The 22878-nt window shown below is 41.1% G+C and overlaps 1 protein-coding gene across 1 annotated transcript in view; it reads right to left on the reverse strand.

Annotated features, from left to right (window-relative positions):
- Positions 1-22878, reverse strand: part of LOC145411874 (bestrophin-2-like) — a 285723-nt gene that overhangs the window by 60397 nt on the left and 202448 nt on the right. The window contains exon 13 of the mRNA XM_080281833.1: positions 11796-11922. Coding sequence (XP_080137959.1) covers positions 11796-11922 — 127 coding nt within the window. The remainder of the gene's footprint in view (positions 1-11795; positions 11923-22878) is intronic.

Here is a 22878-nt window from a genome sequence, read left to right on the forward strand (position 1 = left end):
TCTGCAATGAATAAAGGTGTTAAAAGGAGGAGTTTGCTTACACAAAAATGGGTCAGAATATTCTGCAATGTTTAATGATTACTGTAGGCTATTTTTTGTACTTAAATGTGCTTTACTTGTACATCAAACAATAGCTTCTTGCCCATATGGGCGTTATCAATACGCCAAAGATGACAATGTATTTTTTGCCTACATAAGTTTTATTTTTATTCCAAATATTACAGTTAATTAGTTAATTTATTTTTTTGCCTACATGGGCCTTAGTCACTTACTACAATTTAAAATGTAGGCTAGTTTCTTGTCATGGCCTTACCTGTAAATTATGCAATACAACACTATCGTACATGATTAGTTTGGTTATTTTAGTATCCTTTCATCTTTTGCAATTATGTAGGATTGACATATGCCACATATGTTAATAATTAACAGACATACCATATGTAGATAGTTTTTGGTATGAACCAGAGATTACCCTGATGCTCCGGACAATCTGCTAATTCGAACAACCCTTCCCCCCATATAGTCCGAATAAGAGAGGTTCTACTGTATTTACATTTTTATTTACGTTCTCTATTGTATTTATATTATTTACATTTCTATTTTATTTACACTATGTTATGCACTGTCACTTGCAGTAACTTATAAAACTATTTTCCACTGTTCAATTATGTTTACATTCATTGCTTTCACTTGCTATTTACACATTATTTACTTTTCCACTTGCACTGTTTTAGAGTAACCAGAAAAAAGATCGTAGTCACTGTACATCATTATCATTAATAAATTAGCCAGTTCACATTCCACAGCAGAGTCACTTAGCCCTTTACCCCTTCCCACATGAGGTTTAGTAGGGGTTGAGGTCACAGGGCCCTTTGCAGGGGGCTAAGGACAGGCGCGAATCGGATGTGGTTTCACCTTGAAAGACGACAGTAAACTGAATGCTGTGACCTAGGGGCAGGGAAGGGTTGACAGTGTCAGTGTGGTGACAGCTGCTAATTTATATGCTATGAAATGATTGGCAGGAAATCTAGACAATACATAATACATTAGGTAGTTCCAGGTGATTGTTAATATCACTTAGGCTTCTCCCTTCCTTTCTTATACATATTTTTATTACGAGAATAGGTCATACGGCATATTTCAAGGGTAAATAAACAGGGAAAATTAGCGAACGAGTGCACGTGGGGTGTTTCATTCATTCATTCATTCATTGCCAGACACCATGTATCCCACACGGGGTGGCCTACGTGGGATGTTGCCAGGTGATAATTATCCTATTCCAAACATATGGTAGTATCAATTACCTTTTCTCTTTCTTTTTTTTTTTCTGTTATTATGTATAAGAATAGGGCATAGGGCACATTTCAATAGATAAAATGAGTGGAAAAATCCGTCCAGGATTTGTGTAGTGCATCGCAGCTGGGCAGGCGGGAAGAGAGGATAATGGAGGGGAGGTATGGAGGGGAGTCAAGGATCTATCTATCTATCTATTGCCAGACACCTCAATCCCATTTGGGGTGGCCACAAACAAATCGCCTCCAAGTCGCCCTGTTCCCCGCCATTTCACTGCCCTGCTCCCAACTCACACCCCCCTCTCTCATATACCTCTCCACCCCATCCCTCCATCTCATCCTCGGCCTCCCCCTCCCTCTTCCCCCCTCCACCTCACTCACATACACTCTCTTCGTCAGTCTTTCGCCCTCCATCCTCTCCACATGGCCAAACCACCTCAGTGTGTTCCTCATAACGCTTCCTATCACATCCACATCCACACCACAACGCTCCTTATTATCCTCATTCGTCAGCCTGTCTCTCCACGTGACTCCACAGGCTCCTCTTAAATAACTCATTTCCACTGCTCTCACTCTTGACTTGTGTCCTTCCAACAATGTCCAAGCTTCACTTCCGTACGTTAGAGTTGATATCACAATACTGTCATGTAGTAACTTTTTCACTTCCATGCTCACTTCCCTGTTTCTTATCACTGCTTTCAAGGAACCAGGAACCTTTCTTCCCTGCTGTACCCTTTCAAGCACTTTACCCTCCAAACCTCCATCCTTACTCATCACACTACCCAAATACTTAAACGTACTCACATTTTCCAATTCCTCACCATCTAACCTCGCTGTACATTCACTAACTTCACCTCTCTCAAAGACCATCACTTTACTCTTCCTTACATTCACCTTTAGGTTCCGTTTCTTACACACTCTCTCAAACTCATCCACCAAGCCTTGCAGCTCCCCTTCGTCTTCAGTCAACAACACAGTATCATCTGCAAACAACAGTACAGGGAGTTTCCAAACACTATCCTCTCTCACCAGGGCCACTCCAACATCCACTACCCTACCTTGTACCTCTTTTATTACCCCATCCATGTACAGATTGAACAACCATGGGGACATGACACATCCTTGTTTCAAACCAACTTTCAATGAGAAAAATTCACTTAGTTCACCATCCACACGCACTGCAGCCTTCGCGCCATCGTACATACTCTTCACAGCATTCAACAACTTCCCATCTACTCCATATATTCTTAACACTTTCCACAATCCTTGTCTATCCACCCTGTCATATGCTTTCTCCAAATCCATGAAAGCCGCATACAACTTCTTTCCCTTCTCTAGAAACTTTTCCACTAAAGATCTAAGAATGAATATCTGATCTACACAACCTCTTCCCTTCCTAAAGCCTCCCTGTTCTTCTCCAACTAATTTCTCTGTTCTTTCTCTAACTCTGTCTATAAGTATCCTAACATACACTTTTCCTATTATACTAAGAAGACAAATGCCCCTATGATTACCACACACTTCTTTTTCCCCTTTTCCTTTGTCTATCTATCTATCTATTAACAGACGCCTCAATCCCGTTTGGGGTGGCCACAAACAAATCGCCTCCAAGTCGCCCTGTCCCCCGCCATTTCACTGCCCTGCTCCCAACTCACACCCCCCTCTCTCATATACCTCTCCACCCCATCCCTCCATCTCATCCTCGGTCTCCCCCTCCCTCTTCCACCCTCCACCTTACTCATATACACTCTCTTCGTCAGTCTTTCACCCTCCATCCTCTCCACATGGCCAAACCACCTCAGTGTGTTCCTCACAACGCTTCCTATCACGTCCACATCCACACCACAACACTCCTTTATATCCTCATTCATCAGCCTGTCTCTCCACGTGACTCCACAGGCTCCTCTTAAATACCGTATTTCGTGGCATATAAGACGCACTTTTTTGTCTCAAAGTTACCTTAAAATATCCCCATGCGTCCTGCACGTTAGACTAAGGCAGGTTAGTTAGGCTTCACTGAGAAGAAACTCTTATAAAGATGATCATCTCAATGCTTAGCAACCACAGGTGTTTTCTACAGTATGCAGACTTGATTTTATTTTTAAAAATAATATACACTAGTGTGTATATGCAGCAGATTTAAGAAACACCCGAGATCAGAAACACATAAAACTTTCGCGGGTTTGTTTACAGCTCAACTGGCTAACATCGTAGAGATATTTAGCGGTTTAGCAATTTAACAGTTTAGCATCCGCACTATTCCAGCAAGCTAACGTACATGATCACTGGTGAACTGTCTGCTAACCTTCTGAAAGGCAATCATGACCGCTTTGCTTGCCATCCATTCACTAACGAGCAAAGTAATCATACTGGAGAGATGCTGGCTAGTGAAACTGCCAAGTCATCAAAACAGACTTTCGTCACGTATGGAAATTCAGTAACCCTAATTAGGTCAGTTACTTTTGTGATATTTTGTGAGTGTATATATGCAGCAGATATTAAAACATGCAAGTTCAAGAACACAAAGCATTCACGGGATTGTTTTCAGCTCAACTGGCCAATACCATCAAGGGGTTTAGCGGTTTAGCAACTTAGCAGTTTAGTGTCTAGCGTACACCCTACTCTAGCAAGCTAACGAAGTTACAGCTTCACTTTTTCAGCTAAGTGAAGTACTTTAGCAATGTCTATGCAACTCAGGGCACACCCAATTACAGTATTTTGTTATGAAAATAGGATAAAATTCACTGAGTAGCATAACTGATGCAATATCTGAAATAGCAGTGCCTGACGGGCATTCATATCAGCGTCCGCCATTTCTGCTGTATTCTTAGCAGACGAAGCGATCAGAATGATTGACAACGTTCACTCTCTGCATCTCTGCTGCCTAAGCAAAGCTCTCATGATCGGCAATGGGGATCATTTAGGCCGTAACGTCCAAATTTGTTAGGTTAGGTTAGGTTAGGTTAGGTTGTAAAATCGTTTGCCATTTTGGACGTTACGGCCGAAACGACCAGAATCCTAAGGTGTAGGTGAGAGTTTGGTGTGGGTGTAGTTAAGGAATTAGAAGTGGGAAGAGTCAGGCTAGGGAACTGATAATCCGCTTATTATAATCCCTTCAGCCCAGCAATGTATTTTATAGGTAGTTTATTCATGCTCGCCATATGATTTTATTCAGTTCAGGAAACATGCACTGAGGAGGTTCATGTGGGCTGTATCAAATGCCCCAAGTCTGAATATCGCCTGTGCTCAGTTAAAACGATTGCCAAGTTAAAATCGTATGAAGTGTGGTATAAGCAATTCAATGGATGGTACTGAGGACCATTTACTGTATGAAAGTGACAGTGAAACAGTGATGATGACTGAGGTGAAGACTTCCAGTGATGCTTCAGGACTCGGGGGAAGTAGTGATGAATTCTCAGGATTTGAAGACGAGTGAAATTTTCACCAAGTCAGTAATATGAAGTGAATATAGGTTTTAGGTGATCATGACAGATGCAACCATGGAAAATTTAGGATCAATGGTGCTGTACACCTTTAGTCTTGCACTGACGATGTTTGGATGAATAAATTGTTTGAGATGTTTCATGTCCTTAAGTGATGATATTTATATTGAACAACCAAATACATTTTGATGTTTTTGGCATATAATAAAGCCACTGGGTACTCCAAAACGGACTGATGTAAATGTTTTAGAGGTGAGCGAATGTTGCATGTGGTGTGTACATGTGTGCGTGTGTACTATAGCGACTAGGAGGCAGCAGTGTTAAGACCAAAAATGGATGTTTTCACAGTACTCGAATGTTTTGAGATGGATGTCTGTTTTTAGCAAATTCTGGTAAGAGAAATATGCATTTTTAATTGTTGATGCTGCAAGGAAAACAGCTGACAGTAAGGGAGTGATACTGGGAGAAGAGGGTTGAGCCAGTTGTCTAGCGCTTGGGATGCAGCAGTGTTGCTAAGAGATAGTTTCACCATTCTCAACATGTTTTGAGATGAATGTCTGTTTTTAGTAAATTGTGATCAGTGAAGAACGTATTTTTAACTGTTGATGCTGCAAGGGAAACATCGCTGACAGTGAGGAAGTGATACTGAGAGGAAGGGGTAGAGACTGCTGTCTAGCGACTGGGAGGCAGCAGTGTTACTAAGGTGTAACAATGGATGTTTTCACCATAGTATGTTTTGAAATGAATGTTTATAGTAAAATATGATCAGTGAAGCATACATTTTTAATTGTTGATGCTGCAAGGCAAACATAGCTGACAGTGAAGGAGTGATACTGAGAGAAGAGAGTAAAAACAGCTGTCTATCCTGTTCCCAAGCAGCCTTGCTATATTGAACTTTGGTTGTAAAACATTGTAATTTGTGTATTTACAAGTGCTGCCTTTTTATATTATTTGTGGAGGTAATTACAGGTTAGTTAGAGTGCATGATTAATGATGGTAGTCGTCTGATATTGTGCTTGAGTCAAGGCAATGTGAGGAAATTCCGTAACAGGTGTGGAATATGACGGGGTTCTTTTAGGATAAATGAACTGATGTGAACATTCATTGTATTTTATGTTTTCGTCAGTGAATGAAAGAATAGAGTTTATTGACTTCATTTGTGGTTTTAAAGTCATAAAATATTAAAAACAGTGTTTAGATCAGTTTACTCATTCATTCATTCATTGCCAGACGCCATGTATCCCAGACGGGGTGGCCAATCAGTTTACTGATACATTTTTATCAACAAAGTTGAGATGGCCTCGTGGTTTGAAGTCACGTTTTGTTAAGATGGGGTTTTGTTTTCTCTTTTCCTGTATCATTCTTTGTACATAAAAGAAGAAACTAAAGGATGATGAGCAGTACTGAATAGATTCTGAAAGGTGAGTGTTGTATCTAAGTGATAGTGGCTCATATCAGTCACGTTTTGTCAAGAAGGGGCATTGTTTTCTTTTCCTGTACCATTCTTTGTATATAAAAAAAGAAACCAAAGGCTGATGATCAGTAATGAATAGATTCTGAAAGGTGAGTGTGTATCTGTGTGGTAATGGCTCTTATCAAGAAACCTTACTGCAGTCTTGGTTGGGGCAAACTTTTTTTTCACAGAACTGCCCTGCCAGAATTAGGGTGCGTCTTTCACAATGCTGCGTCTTACATGCCGCGAAATACGGTAACTCATTTCCACTGCTCTCACTCTTGACTTGTGTCCTTCCAACAATGTCCAAGCTTCACTTCCGTATGTTAGAGTTGGTATCACAATACTGTCATGTAGTAACTTTTTTACTTCCATGCTCACTTCCCTGTTTCTTATCACTGCTTTCAAGGAACCAGCAACCTTTCTTCCCTGCTGTACCCTTTCAAGCACTTCACCCTCCAAACCTCCATCCTTACTCATCACACTACCCAAATACTTAAACGTACTCACATTTTCCAATTCCTCACCATCCAACCTCGCTGTACATTCACTGACTTCACCTCTCTCAAAGACCATCACTTTACTCTTCCCTACATTCACCTTTAGGTTCCGTTTCTTACACTCTCCCAAACTCATCCACCAAGCCTTGCAGCTCCCCTTCGTCTTCACTCAACAACACAGTATCATCTGCAAACAACAGTACAGGGAGTTTCCAAACACTATCCTCTCTCACCAGGGCCACTCCAACATCCACTACCCTACCTTGTACCTCTTTTATTACCCCATCCATGTACAGATTGAACAACCATGGAGACATGACACATCCCTGTTTCAAACCAACTTTCCAAGAGAAAAATTCACTTAGTTCACCATCCACACGCACTGCAGCCTTCGCACCATCGTACATACTCTTCACAGCATTCAACAACTTCCCATCTACTCCATATATTCTTAACACTTTCCACAATCCTTGTCTATCCACCCTGTCATATGCTTTCTCCAAATCCATGAAAGCCGCATACAACTTCTTTCCCTTCTCTAGAAACTTTTCCACTAAAGATCTAAGAATGAATATCTGATCCACACAACCTCTTCCCTTCCTAAAGCCTCCCTGTTCTTCTCCAACTAATTTCTCTGTTCTTTCTCTAACTCTGTCTATAAGTATCCTACCATACACTTTTCCTATTATACTAAGAAGACAAATGCCCCTATGATTACCACACACTTCTTTTTCCCCTTTTCCTTTGTACAAGGGAATAATTATACCTGACTTCCAATCCTCCGGGACTCTACCTTCCTCCCAGGCCAATCTGCACATCTTCCACATCCATTCTACTACTATCTCTCCCCCATGCTTCAGCATTTCACCACACACTCCATCAATTCCTGGGGCTTTCCCCGATTTAACTTTCTTCATTGCTTCCACAACTTCTATCCTACTGATTTCTTCCTGTCTTCTCACCTCCCTAGTTCTCCCAGCCATTCCCCAGCCACTTATACTCGCATTACTTCCATCCTCTACGTTCAACAATTCCTTAAAGTGTTCTCTCCATCTGCTCACTTTTTCTCCGTTCTCCACTAGTAATCTACCATTTTTATCTTTCACTCCCCTGCTAACTTCACTTCCACCCTGTCTTACTCTTTTCACTTCTCTCCAGAACATTTTCTAACAGTCCCTCCACTTTACACTCAAATTCCTTCCAAATTCCTCATCCACTCTCTCCTTACTCTCTCTTACTAATCTTTTCACCTCTCTCTTCCTTTCCGCATACAACTCTCTCTTCCGCCTCTCAACTTCTTCCACGCCCCTATTTCTCATCCATTCATTGTATGCTTTCTTCTTTTGTGCCACTGCCTGTTTCACCTCTTCAGTCCACCACGCTGTTCCCTGCACCCCCCTCCGTCTTCTCTTCCTTCCACACACCACATCCTTTGTACAAGGGAATAATTATACCTGACTTCCAATCCTCTGGGACTCTACCTTCCTCCCAGGCCAATCTGCACATCTTCCACATCCATTCTACTACTATCTCTCCCCCATGCTTCAGCATTTCACCACACACTCCATCAATTCCTGGGGCTTTCCCCAATTTAACTTTCTTCATTGCTTCCACAACTTCTATCCTACTGATTTCTTCCTGTCTTCTCACCTCCCTCCTTCTCCCAGCCATTCCCCAGCCACTTATACTTGCATTACTTCCATCCTCTACGTTCAACAATTCCTTAAAGTGTTCTCTCCATCTGCTCACTTTTTCTCCCTTCTCCACTAGTAATCTACCATTTTTATCTTTCACTCTCCTGCTAACTTCACTTCCACCCTGTCTTACTCTTTTCACTTCTCTCCAGAACATTTTCTTACAGTCCCTCCACTTTACACTCAAATTCCTTCCAAATTCCTCATCCACTCTCTTCTTACTCTCTCTTACTAATCTTTTCACCTCTCTCTTCCTTTCCACATATAACTCTCTCTTCCGCCTCTCAACTTCTTCCACGCCCTTATTTCTCACCCATTCATTGTATGCTTTCTTCTTCTGTGCCACAGCCTGTTTCACCTCTTCAGTCCACCACGCTGTTCCTTGTACCCCCCTCCGCCTTCTCTTCCTTCCACACACCACATCACATGCTGCACATATTTCTTCTGTAAATATCTTACACACACCTTCCACGTCTCCCATCTGCTCCAATTCATATTTGCCCAATCGTTCCTCCACTTCTCTCTTATACTCTGCCTTTTTCTCATCCTCTTGTAACCTTCCCACTCTCCTTGCAACTACTCCTTCCTCTCGTCTTTCCCTTCTTCTATTCCTCCATCTCACTTGCATCCTAATTCTGGCCACCACCAAGTAGTGGTCAGAAAGTCCACTCCCCAACCTCTATACACTCTTGCATCCTTTACACATCTTCGCATCCTTTCATCCACACACACATAATCAATCATTGCCTTCCTTTCATTCAGTTCACCACCCACCCTTCTCATCACTCGCCATGTATACCTGTGGATCATTTTATGCCTGGAGAGGGTATTGGCTATCACCAACCCCCTCCCAGCACAAATGTCCACTAACGCACTCCCATTCTCATCTATCTCGGCAGGCACACCCCACTCATCAACTATTCCATCCACCTTCACATTACCAACTTTACCATTCATATCACCAATCAAAAACACTCTCTCATTCCTTCCAAACTTTTCCATGCACATTTCCACATTTGTCCAGAACTCTTCTCTCACTCTTCTAGCACGATCTTGCGTTGGTGCATACACACACACAATCGCCCACATTTGTATTCTAACTTTCAACTTTACCCACACAATCCTTGACCCAACTGATCCATACTGTCTTATGCTCTTCTTCCATCTTTTACTCACAACTATACACACTCCTTCCTTTGCCCTCTCATTCTCATCTACTCCTGCACATATACCCCATCCATACTCCCATTCTCTCACACTTTCTCCTCTCCATTTTGTTTCAGTTATTCCACATACATCCACTTTCGCACCCTCAAGCACCTGGACAATCTCTCTCTCTTTCACCTCATCATTCGCTCCTCTTACATTCCATGTACTCATTACCAAGTCCTTTGTCCGGTCCTGGGTCGTCATCGTTTGGTCAGTCCTTGTCCGAGGCTTCTTGTTTGTTTTTTTAGTTAGTTGTTTTCCGGGGAGGGGCACTAACCCTCCGCCAACCCTTTTAGTTACCTTTTACGACAAGCAGGGATACTGGGGGAGTATTCTTGAAAACCCCCCTACCCCCAGGGGTAGTACAGATGACAGTGCTGATAGATGATATAAACCACACTTGAAAGCCCGAGCGAATTCAAAATAACACAGAATCACAAACGTGATGCCCCGTGGTATGATCCCTTGCTCCCGAGCATCACGAAAGTGACGCCTCGTGGTTAAGGGGTTAAGGAGCTACCAAGTTTTTTTTTTTTTTTTTTTTTTTTAAATAACAGAACGGAGGAAGGAAAAACAAATGGGGGAAAAAAAAATAATCCATACACCAGACTACTGGTGTTCTCCATTCATAAAATATCTGTAACAGTTAGACTTGAACAGCTGTGGGTTGAAATTTGGAGGAAAACAACTCTGGGGAAGCGAGTTCCAGAGAGATGCAGTTCAGGGAATGAAAGAATTCTGATAGGCAGAAGTTCTGCAGTATGGTTGAGTGACATTCCAGTCATGAGCGCTACCAGATGCCCGTGTAGCACGAGGGAAGGCATGGAGAGGCAGCACCATGGACGCAACCTCGTCTGAGCACTTGCCAAAAAAATATCTGTAAAATAATGCAAGGGAGGCAACATTCCTTCTTACTTGCAGGGAAGGTAGTTTATATGTAATGGCAGGGTTGTTAATGATTCTAACAGCTTTATTCTGAATTTTGTCTAGTTGTCTCAATGCAACCTCTCCACAACCATTCCACAAGGGTGAGCAATATTCAAGCTGAGAGCGCACATGACTCTTATAAATTATAGCTAACTGCTCATCGGTGAAGAAGTTACAGACTCTGTACAATAATCCAAGTTTCCTTGAGGCGGCCTTAGCAAGTGATCTGACATGAGGGGTCCAGCTGAGGGCACTGTTAAGTGAGACACCAAGAATTTCAATACTTTTGGAGATGGGAATATTAGTAGCACTGAAGGTAATGTACGAATCTGGCAATATCTGTCTATTAGTAAACTGTATATATTTAGTTTTACTAGCATTAAAAGAGACAAGGTTGTTTTGTCCCCATTCACTGATTGTAGCTAGATCTTGATTTATGGAGATGGCTGTACTAAGTTGAGAGGTAGAGATATTAGACTTTGTAAATGGATGTCTGAGTGTGAATGAACTATGTAGTGTTGAGTCATCTGCACATGAGTGAACGGGATTGTGAGTGACAGATAAGAGATCATTAATATGAACCAGAAATAGGGTTGGCGCCAGAACTGATCCCTGCGGCACGCCGGCGTTAATTGAGTGGAAATTCGAATATACATCATCTACTTTTACTCTTATTTTCCTGTCACTAAGATAAGAAGAAATCAAAGGAACAAAAGACGTTAGTCCATAGCAAGGGAGTTTGGACAGCAGGGAACGGTGCCATACTCTGTCGAAAGCTTTAGAGATATCAAGAGCTACTGCATGAGTTTCTCCAAAAAGATCAATTGATTGATGGATGGTATGAGTTAAGAGATTGAGTATGTCAATGGTGGATCTTTCGTGGCAAAAACCGTATTGTCTGTCACTAATTAAGTTGTTGGATTCAAGATGTTTAACAATATGCTTATTAATTAAAGTTTCAAATACCTTACCAAGTGGGTGAATTATGATGGAGACCATTTTTGCCAATGAGAACATCCGTAATTGTGGATCCATAACCGCTGAGAACTGAACCCGTTTATACTGTATAACATTTTTTACAAAAAAATAAATAAATATATAAGCTTTAGAATCACCTCCAGAACTTGCTCATCAGGTCTCTGGATTCCCTGTATATTCAGTAGGCTTCCAAATAACTCATGGCAACTGATCTTATGCAAGGCTGTCACTCTGTCTGGGTCATTCTAACTACTGTATTACATCACCAAACAAACAGATCAAAAGTAAAGAATCCTCACCAGCGTTGTCCTCCTTGGCCTCATCTGCCTCATTCATGAACACTGATGGGGTGCCAGGCAAATTGATGCTGTCATCTGGGGAAATCAGCCTCTTCTCATCGTTGTCTGACACAAAGTCTTCCCCAGTCTGTTGAGTGAATTCATGAAGTAAAATAGATCACTAGCCTCATTACTGTACTACTATGGTTGTTTTACCTTAAGTTGGCCCAGAGTTTTATCCTTTTACAGTTTATTTCACAGAGCTCAGTGGCAAAACAAGACAATACTGTGGCTCTACATCCTGTCCACAGTATCTCTTCATGACTTGCACCATATTTTAGCACTAATCTCCAGTTACAACTCAGTGTATATTGAAGACGGAGAGATGACAATTTTGGGCTAAGTTAGAGTAAAATGGGTAAATATACTACATAATATTTGTCTATTGCGTGGCATTTTGGTCCCCGATAAAGCACTGTATTTCAGAAACTGGTATAATGGAAAGAACAGAGTTTATCAGAAAACAATAAAAGGGAGTTTGGTCTCTAATTCTCCCCACCTTGGATGATACAGGAAAAGACAGATTCTGGGACGACTTGATACTTATGGTAAGTGGTACCGTATGGGGGATGATGAGACTGTAGTTTTGGAAGGGGACTTAACTGTCATGGGAAGCAGCTCAAGGATGCACAGATGGTATGAGAATTGTGGAAGGGGAAAGGATACTTAAATTTGGGGAGGTAATGAACATGATTGTGTGCAACACACATTTTAGGAAAAGAGAGAGTAGGTTGATTAAAGATGAGTTTGGGAGAAATAGTGGCCAGACTGACTACTGTATTTCCTGGTCAGGAAGGCTGATAGGAGGTTGATGGGGGATGTCAAAGTTATAGGCAGAAAAGAGTGTGTGAAACAACACAAATCAATGATCTGTGACATGGTGCTTCTGGAGCAGGTGGTGAAGAAGAGGACCTACACACATGGAAGTTGAGAAACCAAGCAGTAAGGGATGCCTTCCATAGCGAGATACATAGAGTTGTGACTGAATGGGGTGTTGTTGAAAAAAGTGTTAACGAAGAGTACAGAGCGCTCAAGAACAATCTCCTGAGAGTTACTGATTCAGTGTGTGGAAGGACAAGGGGTCTTCCACAACTTAAGGTAACATGGTGGTGGGATAAGGGAGTAGAAGCCGCAGTTATGGAAAAAAGAAAGCTTTTCCAGGAGAAGGGATGATAACAGAGAAATACTTGGTTGCCATGCATAGGGCTACAAGGAGGTATACAGGGCAAATTCCGAGTCTCAAAGACTTCTACTGGATACTGCTGAATGGAAGAATATGGTATTTAAGGTGGCAAATCAGATGAGGAGGGAAAACAGGGATATCATAGGTGAGCAATGTGTGAAGAATGATGAAGGAAAAATAGTGATGGATTGTGAGGGTATTAAAGGCACCTGATGAGAGCATTATAACTGGTTGCTGAATGAGTTTTGACTGGGAAGAATTGGAGTCAATGGATCCACTGTTTGGCCCTTGGCCTTTAAGGGTTGCTGCTAATATTAGCAAGGCAACTGGCAGGATGCAGTTGAGGAAGGTAGCAGGTGTGTCTGGATTGATTGCTGAAATGCTGAAGGCTTCAGGAGACATAGGAGTCGGGGTTAGTTATAGATTTGATAAATATGGTTAAATATATGAGTGTGTTGTCCCAGATGACTGACTGGAAAGTGTGACTGTGAATGTGTACAAGGGGAAGGGTGATGCCCTGGAAAGAGGAAATTAGAGGCACAAAATTTTGGACCTGATAATGATGGTAATGAAAAGTCCAATAAGGTGTGATTAAGGAAAGAATGAATATTGATGTGATGCTGTGTGGGTTCATGACAGGCAAAGGGACCACTGATTCCATATTCATTGTCTGACTTAAGGAAAAACATATAGGAAAGAAAAAGGAGCTGAACTTTGTTTTTGCTGATCTGGAGAAGGCCTTTGACAGAGTCCCTAGGGAGATGATGAAGTCAGCAGTGAGAAAGCTTGGGATCAAAGAGTGGTTGGTTAGAGTGGTTATGGCTATGTATGCGGATGTTCATGCCCAGGTTAGTGTGAATGGAAATATGAGTGATGAGTTTTCCATGAAAGCTGGTGTGTATCAGGGGTCAGTCTTGAGCCCCTTATTGTTTGTCATGGTGCTTGAAACTCTCTCACGACTTCAGAAATGGACTCCCATGGGAGAGTTGTATGCTGATGAGTGGTGTTGATTGCAGAGAATGCAAGGGAGGTGGGTGAAAGATTTAGGAAGTGGAGAGACAGAATGGGACACAAGGGTTTGAGAGTAAGTGTGAATAATATAAAAGTGATGATATCTAGGGATGGTGGCAATACTGTCAAAGCAGAGGGTAAGTGGCCATGTGTGGTTTGCTACAGGGGTGTGGGAAGTAACTCCATCTTGTGCAGTAACTATGATAAGTGGGTGCATGAGTGATGTAGTGGTATTAGACTATGAAATAATGCTGATTTCGTGTGTGGGGGTGTCAGGAGAACTGGAAGAGACTGTCAGGCTTGAGAGGATTGATGTAGCTGGTGAGTTTCTCGGGAGTGTAGAAGAGTTTCCTTACTTGAGGGACATTTATGTGCTGGAGGTGGGGCTGGAGCTAGCTCTATGGCTAGGGCAAGGAGTGGCTGGAGGAATCTCAGAGAGCTGTTGCCTCTCCTGACATTGAGAGAGCTCTCCCTCCATGCTAAGGGAGTTTTGTATGTGGCATGTTTTAGGAGTGTAATGCTGTATGGTAATGAAACCTTGGCAGTAATGGAAGAGGATATTCATGGGCTGAAACATACATAAACAACAATGATTAGATGGATGTGTAGTGCCTGGGGGGCATAGCTTTATGACTATAGAGCAGCGGGCATAGGTTTATGACTATAGAGCAGCGTTTCATAACCTGGGGTGCTGAAGTCAATTTTAGGGGGTGTTGGAAAATGCAACATACAGTGTATATTGATTTTGCTTACAATTGGCATCATTGATATTTTATTTTTGGAGAATGTATAAAATGAATTGTCAAGGAGTACTTCATTTTACTTTATCCTTGTAGTAGTGTAGTAACTGTAGCAGTGTTGCAACTTTTGGACTGTGTGGCCTTACTGCAGGGGGTGCTGAGGTCGGAAAAGGTTAAGAAACACTGCTATGGAGGTAAAAGGAAGGATGGGGCTGGGTGTATTGGTGTCATTATAAGGATAGGTACATTGCGATGGTTTGGGCATGTGGAGAAGATGGAGGATTACTACTGGGTGCTCAAAGTAAGAGGTGTGAACATCAGAGGTACAGCTGTGAGAGGCACACCAAAAAAAAAGACCGGGGATGAGGTCTCAAGTGTGACCCCATGGCTAAGGGACTGAATAAAGAGGCTGCCAGAGATCAAGCAGTGTGAAGAGCTGCCAGTAGGTGACCAAAGCTGACACATGCAAGCATGCTGGAGCCTTTATAAACGATACGGTATAGTATGTACTGGTCAACAATGAACATGGTTGTCTAGGCCAGTACACATGATTTACAATAATCTCATTGTTTGTTGTCATGAGGGTCTGAGCCACTTTCACAGCTTGAAAAGTTGTTCATACTGCATAAAATTTGATAAGCCTTAATGAAGAGGTAGTAATCAGTCTCCTTGGTTACTTGTCAAACTGACCCTCTACTCTGACTACACTTGGTCATAAACTTAGCTGAAAATGGTTAAGGATCTTTCTCATATGAAAGCAAAACAACAATAGTGCCTCTTCCTTAGTTACCTATTATACCTCAAAGACTCTGTTATTTATAGCTTTGTTATAGTTTGCATAAATAACCTACAAGAAAATATTAATATAAAAAATTAAAGAATGGAAGAGATGTTAATACAGCCTCCCAAACCAACCAGAATATTGGCTTGAATATAAAGTCAAAGAAACAACAGTCTTTCCAATTCATTCTGAAGAAAATTTACTAGTGAGGTACACACACACACAGGTTGCCAACAGAGATGGAGCTCTTCCTGGATCGTGGAGAAATAATAAGAGACAGGGTGAGAAAAGTGGTAACAGAGATGAAAAACAAGAATGCAGCGAGACCCTATAACCTAAAACCAGAATTTACAAGGCCTTAGTAAAATGTGAAAGATGCTTAGAGAAAATTACACAGTGTTATGAAAAAGCACTAGAGAAGGAGGATAAACCAGAGGAGTGGAAAGCATCTAAAATAAAAATATAGAGAAAAAGAGTAACAATACAGTTAAGGATCTTAGACCAATAGCTCTGTCAAACATTTCATATAAAAATTTCATGTCTCTGTTAAAGGAAGATATTGAAAATCACCTAGAGATGAATAATGAAATAAGAGAAACACAAGCAGGCTTCACTAAAGGAGGTAGAGTGGAAGACAATTTATTTATACTGCAATATTGTGTACAGGAATGCTTAAAAATGAAGAAAGCAATGATAGTAATGGCTGTGGATTTTAGAAAAGCATATGACTCAGTAAAAAGAGAGGCGTTAATTAAAGCATTGATGGAATACAAAGTACATCCGACAGTAATAGATGCAATAAAAGAGATTTATAAAGATGATAAGATCATAACAAAAGTAGAAAAGGATGTGAACAAAGAAATAACAGTAACCAGTGGTATCAGGCAAGGATGTACAGGGTAGACAACGCTTTTCAAAATACTCACTTACATAATTATGAAAGAACTAGAAAGCAGAGGATGTGGTTTTGAAAATGAGCTGTTCAGGATATGTACACTATTCTATGCAGATGACGGGTGGCTGTTGAGTCCATCAGTGGAAGAAGCGGAAAGAAGCATAAGAATTCTAACGGAAGTCGGAGAAAAATCTACCTATCTATTGCCAGACGCCATAATCCCGTAAGGGGTGGTCATTTGACTTTGAGTTACTTTGTTTTACAGGGAGGGGCACTAACCCTCCACCAACCCACTGGCTGACACGTAGGGAGCATGTATGTTCTGGTTATATGGTTACCACCCAGCGCTGTAAATGGTTTCTTGGCTTACATGAAACTGGAGAAAAATGTGGCTTGGAAATAAACAAAGAAAAAAGTGATGTAATAATGTATAATATGAAGGAAAAACCAGATGAAATTGCTGGCATACAAGTAAAAGAAAATATACGTTACCTAGGTGTGATAATAGAAGATAAAAGGAACATGTTTAAAACCCACAAGCAGAAAATGATTGAAAAAATGCAGAAAATGGCAAATATAGTATACCCAATTATAAGTAAGAGCAGCAATAAATTATTAATTGGAAAAACGTTTTGGAAAAGCATAGCACTCCCAGCAATACTGTATGCTAGTAATGTAATAAATATAACAGAGGGAGAGAGAGAAAAAATGCAGAAAATAGAAAACAGCATGTGTAGACAGATTCTGGGAGCTCCAAGAAATGCAACAGTGTGCTCAATGAGAGGAGAAATAGGTATTTCTAATATGAAATCAAGAATTATGGAAGGGAGGATAAAATATATAAAGAATATAGAAGAAAGAGGAAATGAACTATTGGAAAAAATATGGGCTGCAGTAAAAGAGGACCAGAAAAACCAGTGGAGAAAAATATCACTTAAATATAAGGAAGAAAGTGGGATAGAAAATAGAAACCTGAAAAAGATTAAAGTAGTGGAAATAAAACAAAGAATTAGAGAGAAAGATACAATAAAGTGGAAAGAAGAGATGAAAAGTAAAGCATCATTAGTGATATATAGAAAGTGGAAGGAAGAAATAAAAGAAGAAACATGTTACGATAACAGACCATCTTCAGTAATATGGTATAGAGCTAGAAGTAACTGCTTACCCCTCCAGAACACAAAGAGGCACCAAGGAGAATGTACAATATGTAAGCTGCGCCAGGTAGAAGAAGAAAACCTGCCCCATTTTATACTATTTTGCCCTAGTTTACAGTAAGTGAGAAACAGTATAGTAGAGCTACAGAGACCCAGAATAGAAGACGAAGAACTGGTGATCAGACAGTTTTTATTCCAAGCAGAGAATACTGAAAAAAGAAAGAACAACTGTATGATATGTGGAAAAAGAGAGAAAAGGAACTGAAAGAAAATAAATCAGAAACATAGAGAAGTGAAGAAGTGTGCCGTTGGAAAGGCTATATACCTCAAACTAACCTGAACCTGAACCTGTGATCATGTTAATGAGTGCGTGAGTGGTGGTCCCGTCGGACAGTAGTAAAAAAAATTGCGGTTTCGCTCACAAAAAGACCACTATCTATCTATCTATCTATAGCCCGACGCCCTAATCCCGCAAAACACCTCCAAGTCGCTCTGTCACCCACCATTTGACTACCCTCCCCCCAACTCACCCCGCCCTCCCTCATATACCTCTCAACTCCATCCCTCCACCTCACCTACATACACCCTCTTAGTCAGTCTTTCATTCTCCATTCTCTCCACATGTCCAAACCACCTCAGTGTATTTCTCCTAATCTTCTCAACCACATCCACATCTACCCCACAACGTTCCTTCACTTCTTCATTCGTCAACCTGTCCCTCCACGTCACTCCACATGCTCCTCTCAAGTAACTCATTTCCACTGCTCTCACTCTTGACTTGTTCCCCTCTTGCAAGGTCCACGCCTCGCTTCCATACGTCAGGGTAGGGATCACAATACTATCATGCAGTGACTTCTTAACTTCCATACTCATCTCCCTATTTCTCATCACTGCTTTCAGTGTACCAACAACCTTCCTTCCCTGCTGTACCCTTTCACACACTTCATCCCCCAAAGTTCCATCCTTACTCATCACACTACCCAAGTACTTGAATGCACTCACATTCTCCATATCCTCACCATCCAACCTCACTGCACACTCTGTGACTTCATTCCTCTCAAACACCATAACTTTACTTTTGTTTACATTAACTTTCAGCTTCCTCCTCCTACACACTGTCCCAAATTCATTCACCAAACCTTGCAACTCCCATTCATCTTCACTCAACAATACTGTATCAACAGCAAACAGCAACACCAGAAGCTTCCAAATCTCACCCTCATTCATTAGGGCCAGCCCCACATCCACTGCCCTACCTTGCACCTCCTTTACAACCCCATCCATGTATATATTAAACAGGCATGGAGACATCACACAACCCTGTTTCAGTCCCACATTGAAATCAAAGAACTCACTCAGCTCACCATCCACTCACATCGTAGCCCTAGCTCCCTCGTACATACTCTTCACAGCACTCAATAATTTCCCCTCCACTCCATATATTCTTAATACCTTCCACATACCTTGCCTATCTATTCTGTCATAAGCTTTCTCCAAATCCATGAAGGCAGCATACACTTTCCTTCCCTTCTCTAGATACTTCTCCACTAAACATCTTAGAACAAATATCTGATCTACACACCCTTCTCCCTTCCTAAATCCCCCTTGTTCTTCTCCAACTAGCTCCTCTGTCATATGCCTAACCCTATCAATGAGTATTCTACCATTTATTTTACCAGTCACACTAAGAAGGCAAATACCCCTATGGTTACCACATACTTCTCTCTCCCCTTTTCCTTTGTATAAAGGAACAATTACACCTGATTTCCAGTCCTCTGGAACCCTTCCCTCTTCCCAAGCCAATCTACACAACTTCCATATCCACTCCACAACAATCTCACCCCCATACCTAAGCATTTCACCACACACTCCATCAATTCCTGGGGCCTTTCCCAACTTAATCTTCTTCATCGCCCTACTGATCTCTTCCTCCCTCCTCTCATCTCTTCTTCTCCCAACCATTCGCCAACCATTTATACTCGCACTGCTCTCACTCTCTACATTCAACAAATCCTCAAAGTGCTCCTTCCATCTCCCCAATATCTCTCTCTTCTCCACCAACAATCTATTATTCCTATCTTTCACTCCCCTACTATTTCCCCTTTCACACTGCCTTACTTTCTTTACCTCCTTCCAAAACAATTTCTTACTCTCCCTCCATTTCACACTCAGATTCCTCCCAAACTCTTCATCCACTTTCTTCCTACTCTCCTTCACCAGTCTCTTAACCTCCCTTCTCCTGCTTACATATACCTCTCTCTTCTCTCTCTCATCTTCTCCCCTACCTCTACTCACTAACCATTCACTATATGCCTTCTTCTTTTGTTCCACAGCTCGTTTCACCTCATCATTCCACCATGCTGTCCCTTGCACACCCTTGCATATCCTCCTAACTCCACAAACCGCCTCACACGCTGCGCCTATCTCTTCCATGAATATCTTACATACGTCTTCCACCCCGTCCATCTGCTCTAGCTCATACCTTCCCAATCTTTCTTCCACTATGCTCTTATACTCTTGTCATTTTCTCACTATCTTGCAATTTCTCCACTCTTCTGACAGGAGCTGCTTCCTCCTGTCTTCCCCTTCGTCTCCTCAACCACTTTCTTTGCAGCTCTACCTTGGCCATCACTAAGTGATGGTCCGAGACTCCATTCCCCCACCCTCTCCACACTCTTGCATCCAACACTTGTCTTCTCATTCGCTCATCCACACACACGTGGTCTATCATTGCCTTTCGTTCAGCAAGTTCACCATCCATCCTCCTCATTACTCTCCATGTATACCGGTGGATCATCTTATGACGAAAGTAGGTGTTGGCTATTGCCAACACGATATAGTGAAAATAGTCTCCATATGGTTGAATCATGGTGGACGGTGAAATGTTTACAAGTGGCAAGAGAGAATTCGAGGGCTTCTGTGAAGAGGATGTGGGAAATGGAAGTATTAAGTTGAACCAAACAAGAATAGAAAGGTGTAGAGAAAACAGTGGAGAGGAATGTCCAGGAGATAAAAAAGGTATGGGCAGTAATTAAAGAGTTACAGGAACGGACCACAGAGCAGGATAACGAGATCAAAAGTTTAAGGAATACACTGGAAAAAATTCGTACACGTAGTGACGAACAAGAAAGAGAAGTTACTGAATTAAAAGTTAGCAATGAGTCAGCCTCTAATAAAATAAATCAGTTTAAGGGGGAAAATAAGAGGTTAGAAGAAGAAAGGGATAGGATGAAAAACAAACTAGATAAGTATGAATCTAAATCAAGAATACAGGCCTAGCACATTAAAGAAATCAAGGAGCAACATAAGGGGTGGAAGAAAATTCAGGAAGAAGGAAATGTAAATTTGAAACAGATTATAGAACAACAAAGTAAGGAAAAAATGGAGAGGGAAGTGGTTAGGGTACTTAGAAGTAGAAAATCTTTAGTTAGAGATGTAGCAGATAAGAAAAAATGTATAATAATTTCAGGAGTTAAAGAAAAACGTATGACAATAAGATCAGAAAGAGAAAGAGAAGAACTGAGGAAGGTTAAAGAAATAATATCACTAGTCATGGAGGAAAACCACGAAGCTCAAGAAGAGATTGAAGAGGTGTTTAGGTTAGGAAAGTAAGAGGAAGGAGGGGCAAGGCCATTGAAGATAAAGTTTAAGTCCCAAGCAACAGTAAATAAAATTATCAGTAGAACATGGAAATTATCAGACAAGGAAGGGTTCAAAAATGTTTGGATAAGGAGAGATGCAAATGAGGAAGAAAGAGCTAAGATAAAGGAGTTGGTACAGGAAGCAAAGGTAAAAAAACGAAAAGAGAACGGAGGAAGAGAAGACAGTGTCTTATTGGACAGTCATGGATCAGAAATTAAGGAAGTGGTACCGTCGGAGAGAAGGAGAAAAGAGGGTATAAAAAACATCAGAAATCATTGGAACGTGCCATATACTAATGCTGATAGTTTATTATCGGCAAGGCTAGAAATCAACGATTTTTTGAGGGTACATGAATCTGATGTTTTGTGTTTTGTAGAGACCAAATTAAGAGAAGATATTGATGTTCATATACGAGATGGTAAATACAAACTGTGGAGAAGAGACAGAAGAGAAAAAATGGGAGGAGGAGTGATGATAGCAGTGAAGAACAACATAAATGAAGATACCGTGGAAATGGGAGAAGGCAGGACTGAAGTGATAAATATGAAATTAGAAACTGGAGAGAATAACAAGAGAGATATGGCTGTAGTGTATGTTCCCCCTAAGACAAGAGCATGGAGTGATGATGAATACCAAGAAATGTTGTCAGACATGGCTAGCTACTTACAGAAAATGATAGAGAAAAGTAACAATACAATTTTAATGGGTGGCTTCAATTGTAAAGAGGTGAACTGGGAGGAATGGGACTCAGGAGGTACCAAAGATTCATGGGGCACTACATTATTAAATATTACAATGAACAATGTGATGACGCAATGGGTCAAAGAAAAGACACAGTTCCGAGGTGAGGACACATCAGCAAGACTAGACTTACTGTTTACCAAAGAGCTCGATGTAATAGAATCCTTGGGATATATGTGTCCTAATGGAAAAAGTGATCATGTGGTCACTGAGGTCCAGATGATAACAGGGAATGTGGAGCCAAGAGACGAGCTTTATAGGCAAGGAAGATACAACTTTGGGAATGCAAACTTTACAGGATTGAGAAATTTTTTGAAAATGCAGATTGGAGAAAATTCAGAGAAACAAGAGAGATACAGAGGAAGTGGGATACTTTTCTAGGCATGTATAATTCGGGAGTGGAAAAATTTGTGCCAAGAGTATGGGGGAAAGAAAACAGAAAAAAGAAGTGGTTTAATAGAAGGTGTATGATAGCAAAAAAAGAGAGAGATAAGGCGTGGAACAATTGGAGAAAGAGAGGTAACAACAGAACAAAGGAAGAATATAAAAGAACTAGACACGATTACACAAGAACACGTAGAGAGGAAGAAATGAATTTTGAAAAAGGTATAATAGACAAATGTAGGGATGAACCCAAACTGTTTTATAGATTTGTCAATGAGAAACTGAAACAAAAGGAAGGAATCACCAAACTGAAAGTAGAAGGAGAGGCATATAAAGATGTGGCAATGCAAGCAGAAATAATGAACAAAAGTTTCCAGTTAGTTTTCACTAATGAAAAAGAGTTTGTGGAAAGGGAGGGAGTGACTAGAAATGCAGTGATAAAAGATATAAAAGTGGAAGTACAGGAAGTGTAAAATTACTGTACTGGAAACTCAAGATTTAAGGAAAGCCCCA

This window comes from Coenobita brevimanus, chromosome 91, assembly GCF_032717465.1.
Source record: "Coenobita brevimanus isolate Jiangsu-jjx chromosome 91, ASM3271746v2, whole genome shotgun sequence".
Classification (NCBI taxonomy): domain Eukaryota; kingdom Metazoa; phylum Arthropoda; class Malacostraca; order Decapoda; family Coenobitidae; genus Coenobita; species Coenobita brevimanus.